Source organism: Lipotes vexillifer, unplaced genomic scaffold, assembly GCF_000442215.2.
Source record: "Lipotes vexillifer unplaced genomic scaffold, Lipotes_vexillifer_v1.1 scaffold278, whole genome shotgun sequence".
Classification (NCBI taxonomy): domain Eukaryota; kingdom Metazoa; phylum Chordata; class Mammalia; order Artiodactyla; family Lipotidae; genus Lipotes; species Lipotes vexillifer.
Window position 1 is genome coordinate 5739945 of NW_006769677.1, and position 10940 is coordinate 5750884.

General features: G+C 40.8%; 2 protein-coding genes across 3 annotated transcripts in view; one reads left to right on the forward strand and one right to left on the reverse strand.

The window, feature by feature from the left end:
• The window catches only part of NDUFAF7 (NADH:ubiquinone oxidoreductase complex assembly factor 7), a 16461-nt gene extending 13515 nt beyond the window's left edge, over nt 1–2946 (reverse strand). Inside the window, exons 1-2 of one of the 2 annotated variants that reach the window (XM_007445788.1) lie at nt 2895–2946; nt 2423–2586 (exon numbers count right to left, since the gene is read on the reverse strand). In XM_007445788.1, coding sequence (XP_007445850.1) covers nt 2423–2586; nt 2895–2946 — 216 coding nt within the window. The remainder of the gene's footprint in view (nt 1–2422; nt 2587–2894) is intronic. The other variant, XM_007445789.1, reaches the window with a different exon arrangement.
• A 141-nt stretch (nt 2947–3087) lies between these two features.
• The window catches only part of CEBPZ (CCAAT enhancer binding protein zeta), a 22696-nt gene continuing 14843 nt past the window's right edge, over nt 3088–10940 (forward strand). Inside the window, 2 exon segments of the mRNA XM_007445790.1 lie at nt 3088–3243; nt 6331–7820. Coding sequence (XP_007445852.1) covers nt 3088–3243; nt 6331–7820 — 1646 coding nt within the window.

Sequence of the window (10940 nt, forward strand, 5' to 3'; positions counted from 1 at the left end):
GGGTGGGGTGTGTGTGTGAGAAACAAACCACTCTGGCAGTCTAATGAACACTACAGACCCTTCACAGAATGTTTTTAAATGCACAGGACTTAAAACACACAGGACTAAATATGAAATCAATTGAAAAATACTTATCAGGCTTCCCTGGTGGTGCTGTGGTTAAGAATCTGCCTGCCAACACAGGGGACACAGGTTTGAGCCCTGGTCTGGGAAGATCCCACATGCCGCAGAGCAACTAAGTCCGCGAGCCACAACTACTGAAGCCCGCGTGCCTAGAGTCCACGCTCCGCAACAAGAGAAGCCACTGCGATGAGAAGCCCGCTCACTGCAACAAAGAGTAGCCCCCACTCGCCGCAACTAGAGAAAGCCCGCAAGCAGCCACGAAGACCCAACACAGCCAAAACTAAATAAATAAATTTATAAAAAAAGAAAAATACTTATCAAATATTTTAGAAATAATTTTGTGATATAGTAACATATATACACCTTTATAAGTGTATTAAAAAGCAAAATTGAGCTGAAGTTCTAATAAATAATGAAGTTTTGAAGTACAGAGAAGTACAATAGTATTTCGAGATATCATGATCACTCTGTTGTGATAATGACAATGTCAGTGATTTCCACTGACGCTAAAATCACAGAGTATTGCTGATGGTACTGGTTGTCGCCTATGTTCATAATCAGAGAAACACTAAACTTCAGTTAGAGGTTAATGAAAATAAAAGTGTAATTTTTATTCCCATCCATGTCTACAAACCCCCTGATTTCTATTCAAGGATCCCTAGGTTAAGAACCTCTGCTTTAAATTTGAGTTACCTCAAGGCTTACTCCTGAAAAACCTTCTCTTCTCTAAGTATACTCTCGCTGGTTCCTTTTTATTTTAACGTCATTTATATATTGATGATGACCAAATTTATATATGCATGTCCAATCTTTCTCACGAACTCCAGACTCTTATGGCCAACGGCTCACTTACTATCTCCACCTGATGTCACTGCCAACACAATGTACATGAATGCACCTCCTAAAGGTTTCCCATTGCACTAACACAAAAATCTAAATTTCATGAAAGCACTGCATGAACTGGCTCCTCTCCAAACTCATCTCATACTACTTTCCTCACCATCAAACCCTCCCACCCGCCAGTCACTGCCCTGCAGCCACACTGGTGCCCTTCTCTTCTCTGTGTACCAAAGCATTTCCCAGCTTAAAAACCTTGTGTTTCTGTATCCTCTGTTGGGAACCCACTTCTCCCAGACTTTTGCCAGGCTGGCCCATCCCCATCCTTCAAGCCTCAGCCAAATGTACTGGCCTTCCCCGACCACCTGCCTAAGGAACTTCTGAAATCCCTATTCCCACCACAGGGATTGCTTTCAATCTCTATTAACCCAGTTTTGTTTGTTTGTTTGTTTGTTTTTTCCTCCCTCAGAAGCACTTACAACAATCCACAATGATCTTGTTTAATTATTTGTTTCCTTGTTTATGGTTCATTATCTCACTAGAACATAAGTGCCATGCTCCATCGTCCACTGCAGTATTCCCAGAGCCTGAGACAGTGTTTGGCACATATGGCACCTCAATAAATGGATAAATGATGAGTGGACCTCAACTCTAACCCAGAGATGTTTGTTTTAAAGCTTCTCCTTATCTGAACTTTTGGTACATTGTAACACTGCATACAGGCATTAAAGGATCTCTTCCATTACTAAACCTCTGGACCCTGAGTCACTCTACTATATCCAACAGCAAAAGGCCAAACGAATCCCAGGATTCCACAGATCTCATATTTCAACCCATCAAAAGGTGAAACATTCTAAAATAAAAGGACCACAGGTTTTCACCAAGTGACTTGTAGAGCAGACAAGGAAATAAAGGTCAAAAACCTGTGACAATGCCTAATGCTAGAACGTAAACGCCCAGACCTTCCATTCTCAATGGAATACGCTTCCAGTGCCTGCTGATGCCATCCCAACACAGCTTTCCAGGCACTAAATTCGTATTTCCTGTTGCCTATTGCACATTTCCACCTGAGTCCCACAAACACTTCAAATTCAAAGAGTTCGGACTGAACTCTTTCCTACCTCTACCTCCTCCTGAACTCACTTCTTCCTGAAAAATGACGCCAGTATCTACCATAAACCCAGGAAGGGAAGTCATCCTTCCTTCATCTCATAAATCCACATCGTCCTTTGAACATCTTTGTAACTTGTCCTCGCTTTAAAGCCACTGCCTCTGACTTGACCCAGCCGTGACCAACTGACAGATTCATTTATGTGTCCCCAGGTCTTCGAGCGTGGCTCTTGCCCTGGAACGCAACTGCCAGGGCTGAGGACCTTCGGGGTCCTCTCTGAGCATACCCTCCTGGTTCACACCTCGCAGCGCAGCTAGAGCGGGCCTGGTCCCTGGGCTCCCCGACCCATACCTTGGCTGGGTTGGTCAAGACCTCCTTCATGTACTCGGCCACGGTGATGGGACCAGTAGACTTGATTTTGTACATAAGATGCCGCAGCATAGGGGTCACCGGGTAGTTTTCTGCCGGCTCATTCCCGGAGCTGAAGTACTTTCCTCTCCAAAGACAAGAAAAGACTGTAGAAAACACACATTAAACGGCATTCATTAGAAACCTTAGTACTGGCATCTGCACAGCAGCCGGAGTGATTTCAAAGCGGCTTCGTCAACCCTTCACCTCGGCCAAAGCCAGGAAAGCGGTCTCGGGCCCTCTGCACGCCCAAAGGGCGCAGCAGGCACGCACTTGGCCAAAGACCACACAGCTGTTTCGTGTCTGACGCTGGACTCCAGGCTGCAGCCCAGAGCGCCCTGGAGCCCCCTCAACTGGAGAAGGCGCCCCGGGCGGTTTCCGCGGCAACGGGGGCTCGGGCACCGCAATTACTTACCTGCGCGCACGGCGTACAGCCGCCCAGCGCCTACCGTAGCCAAGACGCTCATGCCAGAGTCCGGACGCAGCTGCAAGACGCCCGTAGGTGGGGAGTGCTCCTATTTCCGGGGGAGGACACGCCCCCTGCAGGAAGTACGTCACCCGGCCAAGCGGAAGGAAGCTTTGGGCCGTGCGCGTGAGCTTTGCTTGCCATGGCGGCTGCTAAGAAACCTTTGGAGTTCCACGCCAAGCGGCCCTGGCTCCCGGAGGAAGCGGTGGAAGATCCGGATGAGGACGACGAGGATGCTAACGATGAAGCCGACGATGGGTTCTCCCTGCAGGAGGTGTTACGGCTCGGAGGCACCAAGGTAATGGCCTTGGACTCCAGGAGAAGGGAGACACAGGCGCGTGGAGTGGTCCCGCGAGTGGCGCGGGCAAGTGGCGCGGCAGCCCCCGAGCTGCAGAGTGGGAGGGCGTCGTGGACCCAGATCCCAGTTTCGAAATGTGCTCGGTGCGCTTCCCGCACTTCTTTCCCATTGCTCTTTGCAAGAGAAAAGTCGTTTAGAATTGAACGTTTTTATGCCGTGTCTTTTCCTAGGATGTAGGCGTCATCTCGTTTTATTGACGTAGTATAACTGGCACTCCATCAGGTCGGAGAGGACTGACTTTTTTTTGGTCCTGACCTCGTGGTATCAGTGTTTGGAGCCCCACTGGTATTGGAATTTAACTACTATTCTCACAAAGTACACCCACACGCTCAGTTTACGCCCAAGAAGCTCTCTGCGCTCTTGGAATTTACATCCTAATTAAGGCAAAGAAACAGTAACCAAACTTCGGAATACATTGTATATCAGACGCTGAGTGGAGAAAATTAAAACGGGGAGGGAGGATAATAAATGGAAGAGGCGTTACAGTTTTAAACGAGGTGATGGGGGACCCACCCCTGAGTTTTCGAGCAGAAAATTGAAGGAAAGAAGGGAGTGACTTTTGATTTTGTAGTTCCAGGAACAATAAAAATAGTGCAAGTGAGGTGAGAGGAGAGCAGTAAGAAATGAGGTCAGACATGGAAGCAACCTAAGTGTCCATCGACAGATAAATGGATAAAGAAGATGTGGCACATATATACAATGGAATGTTACTCAGCCATGAAAAAACGAAATTGCGTTATTTGTAATGAGGTGGATGGACCTAGAGTCTGTCATACATGGTGAAGTAAGTCAGGAGAAAAACAAATACTGTATGCTAACACATATATATGGAATCTAAAAAAATAAAATGGTTCTGATGAACCTAGGTGCAGGACAGGAATAAAGACGCAGATGTAGAGAATGGACTTGAGGACACGGGGAAGGGGAAGGGTAAGCTGGGATGAAGTAAGAGAGTAGCATTGACATATATACACTACCAAATGTAAAATAGATAGTGGGAAGCAGCCACATAGCACAGGGAGATCAGCTAGGTGCTTTGCGACCACCTAGAGGGATGGGATAGGGAGGGTGGGAGGGAGATGCAAGAGGGAGGAGATATGGGGCTATATGTATATGTAGAGCTGATTCACTTTGTTATACAGTAGAAACTAACACAACATTGTAAAGCAATTATACTCCAATAAAGATGTTTAAAAAAAAAAAGAAATGAGGTCAGAGAGGTAAGGAGATGGGCTTATGTTCTGAATTTGATGGGAAACCTTAGAAGATTTGTAGCAAATATGTGACAGAGCTTTGCTTTTTATTAAATGTTTTGTTTTCAGACTAGACTTTCTGGGCAACATGGGGAGGGGGAGGATGAGCGATTAGAGGCAGGAGAAATGCAGCTTACTGGGGCAGATTCAGTTTGCTCTGTACTTGGGTTGTATTTATTTATTTACATCTTTATTGGAGTATAATTGCTTTACAATGGTGTGTTGGTTTTTGCTTTATAACAAAGTGAATCAGTTATATATATGTTCCCATATCTCTTCCCTCTTGCATCTCCCTTGTATTTAATTTTTGAGTACATAATATATGCACATGTTACGAAAAGGTTTGTTTTGGTTTTTGCTTTGTTTTGTTTTGTTTAAAGGAGGGAGGTACAGGATGAAAAATCTTCTTTCCCACTTTTATCTCCAGCCATGCAGTTTCCTCCCAGGAAGCAATTATTTTTGTGTCTTCTATGTCTTCCAAGCAAATACACACACACACCTATGTTTGTTATTTTTTACACAAAAGGTACCATACTATATAATATTTTAAGTCTTTTTTTTCTTACTGTTTTATTAGAGATCCCTGCACATCAGTATAAAGTTCTGTCTTTGGTTTTATGCCCATAACATCATTTTCTTAATTTATCTAACTGGCGATTTATTGTGGATATTTAAGTTGTCAATCTTTTGCTATTTTAAATAATGCTTCAGTAAGTAACCTTGAACATATATATCTTTTTCCACATTTGTAAGTGTATGCATAACCTAAATTTATAGAAATGGAACTGCTGGGTCAAAGGATGTGTCTTGTATTTTGACTGAAGTTGACAAATTGCTCTCCATAGATATGCCAGTTTATACTTCCATCAACCATTTAGGAAAGTGTCTTTTCCTCCACCCTTTCCCCAACACCACCTGTCTTAATTTTATCTTTGCTTCTCTGGCAGATTAAAAAATAGATGTATCATTATGGTTCTGATTTGGACTTCTTTAAATGTCAGTGAGGTTGAGCATCTTTTCACATTTTTAAAGAACCACTTTTTTTTTCTATGAACCGTTTGTTTATATCCTTTGCACATCTTTCTGTTTGTCACTTCCTTAACTGATGTATAGGAACTTTTATATTACATATTAAGCCAAATTACTTTGATATGAGTTGCCAGTTGTTTTTTCCAGCTTATTATTTGTCTTTCAATTTTTGTATATGTTTTGTGTGTAAGAGAATGATAAATATATCCATTCTTTTCTTTATGGACCCTGAGTTTTATGTCACATTTGGAAAGATTTTTCCCTTCTCTGGAATTATTTTTTTATATTAAAAATTTTTATTTTATTTTTATTTTTTAAAGTTATTTTTGATACAGACCATTTTTAAAGTCTTTATTGAATTTGTCACAATATTGCTTCTGTTTTATGTTCTGGGGTTTTTTTGGCCACAAGGCATGTGGGATCTTAGCTCCTCAACCAGCAGATTGAATCCACACCCCCTGCATTGGAAGGCGAAATCTTAACCACTGGACCGCCAGGGAAGTCCCTGGAATTATTTTTTTAATTATGCTGTGCTTTCTTCTATTACTTTATGGCTTTATTTTTCACATTTAAATCTTTGATCTATCAAGTAAGTACTTTGGGTGTAGGTGGGAGCCTAGGCAATATTGTGATAGCTCAATTTCATGGACAATTGATTTCAAGGATATAGATATCAAATTAACTTTTGAGGTTTTAACTAAACTGTTGGATTTGTAACTTATTTTTAACTTATATTTTTATGCAGCAAGATTACCTTATGCTGACTGCTTTGGATGAGAATGAGGAAGTGGTGGATGGAGGCAAAAAAGGAGCAATTGATGATCTTCAGCAGGGTGAATTGGAAGCATTTATTCAGAAGCTTAGTTTAGCCAAGTATGCAAAAGCTTTCTTAATTGAAGAAGATCAACCAGCTAAAAAACAAGAAGCCAGCAAAAAAGAAGCAAGAGTATCTAAAGTAGATAATAAAAAGCAAAATACAGTAGAAAGTGAAAGTAAGGTGAAAAATAAGAAGAGGCCAGAACAACATTCTGATGAGAACAGCAGTGCCATAACAAAGGCAAAGAGAGATAAGCAACAGGATATCTTTGAATTTTTTGAGAGACGGACATTGTTACTTAAGTCTGGAGGCAAATGGTATGATCTGGAGTATAGCAATGAATACTCTTTGGGACCCCAGCCTCGGGATGTTGTGTCTAAGTACAAAACCTTGGCTCAGAAGTTGTATGAACATGAAGTCAACTTATTCAAAAATAAGACAAATAATCAAAAGGGAGCCTCTTCTACCTGGATGAAGGCAATTGTGTCATCAGGGACACTAGGTGACAGAATGGCAGCCATGATTCTTCTTATTCAGGATGATGCTATTCACACACTACAGTTTGTAGAAACTCTCCTGAACCTTGTTAAAAAGAAGGGCAGCAAACAGCAGTGCCTCATGGCTTTGGATACTTTCAAAGAGTTACTCATTACAGACCTTTTGCCAGACAGTCGAAAGCTACGGATTTTCAGCCAGCATCCTTTCAACAAACTAGAACAGTTGTCCAGTGGCAACAAGGACTCAAGAGATAGAAGACTTATATTATGGTATTTTGAACACCAGCTGAAACACTTAGTGGCTGAATTTGTGCAAGTCTTAGAAACTTTAAGTCATGATTCATTAGTAACCACCAAAATTCGAGCCCTTGTAGTGGCTCATGAGCTTCTTTGTAACAAACCCGAGGAAGAAAAGGCCCTTCTTGTGCAGGTGGTAAATAAACTGGGAGATCCTCAGAATAGAATAGCCACCAAAGCCTCCCATCTGCTGGAGACATTGCTTTGTAAACATCCCAATATGAAAGGAGTTGTGTGTAGTGAAGTAGAAAGACTGCTTTTCCGCTCAAATATTAGCTCCAAAGCCCAGTATTATGCAATTTGCTTTTTAAATCAAATGGCCCTCTCCCATGAAGAAAGTGAATTAGCTAACAAACTAATAACTCTTTATTTTTGTTTTTTTCGGACTTGCATCAAGAAAAAAGATATTGAGTCAAAAATGCTCAGTGCCCTTTTAACAGGAGTGAATAGGGCATATCCCTATGCCCAGACTGGTGATGACAAAGTGAGGGAGCAGGTTGACACGCTGTTCAAAGTGCTGCATATTGTGAATTTTAATACCAGTGTGCAGGCTTTAATGTTGCTCTTCCAAGTAATGAATTCTCAGCAGACGATATCAGATCGATATTATGCAGCATTATATCGGTAAGTACCTACTATTCCAGTGTGTGAATGAGAAGTAATGTGGTCTAATATAACGCAGTGCCCCTCTGTGGGGCAATAGAAAGAAAGTAGGATTTTTGGCCCCTCTCAGCAACTTGCTATTCACCAACTTTGAGTCCTTTAATCTTTGGTTCCCTGTTGGGCATCTGTATTATATGTTTTGAATACATCATTTATTATTTTTTATTTTGAGAAGTCCCCATCCTCGGTCCTGTATTTCTTTCCTCCTGTCCTTCACACAGCCATTTAGTCATTCGTTCAACAAGAATTTTTTGAGTGTCAACTATGAGCTGGGCACTATTCCAGAACTCAGGATATAGCACAGTGAACTACGGATATAGCACAGTGAACAAAATTGGCACCTCCAGAGGCAGTTTCGTTCAAATTGGGGAGGACAAATGGTAAACAAGAATGTTTTTAGATAGGAGGGTTGGGGGTTGCAGTTTTGGAATTTTTTTTAAATATTGGGATTAAGACTTTGGTACTAGATTTACTGAATTTTGCAACTGTCCTGCAGTGCACCCACTGAGGGCTGATATTTTGAACAGTTTGTACACTTGGGAACTGTTGAAGTACACCAACAAGCTATGTATTTCCTTCTAATTCGTTTTTCTAATTTTACATACATATATCTTGTGAGAAACGTAACATAGTGGTTAATATCTTGGACCTAAGCTACATGACCTGGATTTGAATACCAGCCATTAGCTTGCTGTGTAACTTTGGACAGATTACTTAATCCTCATTAAAACCATATTGGTAAACATGATCAATCCCATTTTACTGTGCTTTTATTCATCTATAAAATGTCAAGGGAAGCACCTATCCCGTAGGGTTATTATGAAGATTACAAAACTTCCCCACAGTTCCACAGCTAAAAAATGACAGAACTGGGATTTTGATAAGATTAAGGAGTTAATGTATTTGTAAACCCATGTCATCGTCAGTGTATGGTATGAATTTAACAATGCCCAACAACATAGTAAGTGCTCTGTAAGTGCTGGCTGCTACCATTATCATCATCATTATTATTATTACTACTCACATACATTTCTTAAATTTAATCCTCTTAACAGCTCTCCAGCCTGTGAGGTACAATAATTTGTGCAAGGTCTCACAGACAGTATGAGGCCAAGTTAGGTGGCAAATCCAGGCCTACTGACTTGGAGTTCATGGTGTTTCATGGCCCTGATTGCACTGATACACTAAAAAGAATCTCAGAGGCCTTTCCACAACTCTTAAAAGAATCTACAGTCTTTTAAAGTACCGTAACCCTAATTCCCTGGCAGTCCAGTGGTTAGGACTTGACGCTTTCACTCCCGTGGCCTGGGTTCAATCCCTGGTTGGCGAACTAAGAGTCCCGCAAGTCGCACAGTGTGGCCAAAAAGAAATGTTTTAATTTTTTTTTTTAAATAAAGCAGGGGCTTCCCTGGTGGCACAGTGGTTGAGAGTCTGCCTGCCGATGCAGGGGACACGGGTTCGTGCCCTGGTCCAGGAAGATGCCACATGCCGCAAAGCAGCTAGGCCCATGAGCCATGGCCACTGAGCCTGCGTGTCCGGAGCCTGTGCTCCACAACGGGAGAGGCCACAACAGTGAGAGAGCCGCGTACCGCAAAAAATAAATAAATTTTAAAAAATTAAAATAAAGTAATAAATACTTAAAAACTTTTTTTAGTTTGGAAAGACTTCCAAGGCTGAAAATGTAGAGGTTTTAGGATTAGGATTTTTGGTAACTTTTGAGGGTCATAATTTCTGATTTTTAGAAAGTGTGTGGAATCTATTGGAAAACATATTTCTAATATCTGTTTAACATCTCAGAGTTTAACACAATAGTCTAACATCTCTGAGGAGTACATTCCTAAACTCTTTAAATTACTGTTTGTCAAGAGCTCTCACAGATGGATTCCCTCAAAGGGCTTTTAAGCCTTTTTAAAGTATTTTCTCTTGGTTTTATTAAAAATCCTTTAACTAAAAATTCCCTGATATTAGTTGAGGGGTAAAAGAAATGAAGAAGCGATTTGGTTTTCAAAAACATGATTTATCAAAAACTCCAGGAACGTATTCTGGGTCAAATGGTGGAGACGACAACCATCTAAATTCTCAGGTTTTTCTCTTGATGCGTAATGGAACTTATGATTTAAAATGAGTGCCAAAATGGATGGCAATGTTGAAAATTCAAATGAGAAGAGAGAAAGTGGAATAGCAAAGATTATATGAATAACATAGACTTTCTCAGAATATCACCAATAGGTACTAGAATTGTGGAACTGACAAATGGGGAAAACTAGATATGTGAGCAATATGAAAATGCCTCACAAGGTTAAATATTTTCATTTCTGGTGTTAGTAGAAAAAAATTAAAGTGCTTAGAACAAAAGGGTTGATTCCACTTTTGGAGTGGTTATCTGGAGGATTGTATTAATTCTGGGTGTCCTAATGTCTGGGGGTCCAGACCATTTGGAGCATCTCTAGGATTCAGCAAACAGGATAAAGAGAGAATTTAAAAATTATCGTATGAGGTAATATCTCAGTAGCCTGCAGAAGAGAGACTTTGGGGGAGAGAAGGACAAATAATAGCTATAGTAAATGGTCAAGTATTTGAAAGGCTGTCGTGTAAAAATATAATTAGGTTATTTTGTTGTGGGTTTTTTAACCAGTTTGTTGACCTATAAAATTGTATATATTTAAAGCATACAAGGTGAAGATCTGATACATGTATCCATTGTGATGATTACCATAATCAAGTTAATCAACACATCGATCACTTCACATACATAGTTACTACTGGGGGGAGGGGTTGAGAATGCCTATGATGTATTCTCAGCAAATTTCAAGTACTCGATACAGTATTATTAACTATATTTACCATGCAACTGAACGCTTACACCCTTTGACCAACATCTCCCCATTCCCCCACCCCCTACCAACCTGTTCCCTGTTTGTATGAATTTGATTTTTTTTTAAGATTCTACATATACATGACATTAGAGTAGTTGTCTTTCTCTTTTTTTACTACGCATAATGTCCTCCAGGTCCATACATGTCACAAAAAGGGCTTCCTTCTTTCTTTCTTTCTTTCTTTTTTTTTTTTTTTTTTTTTTTT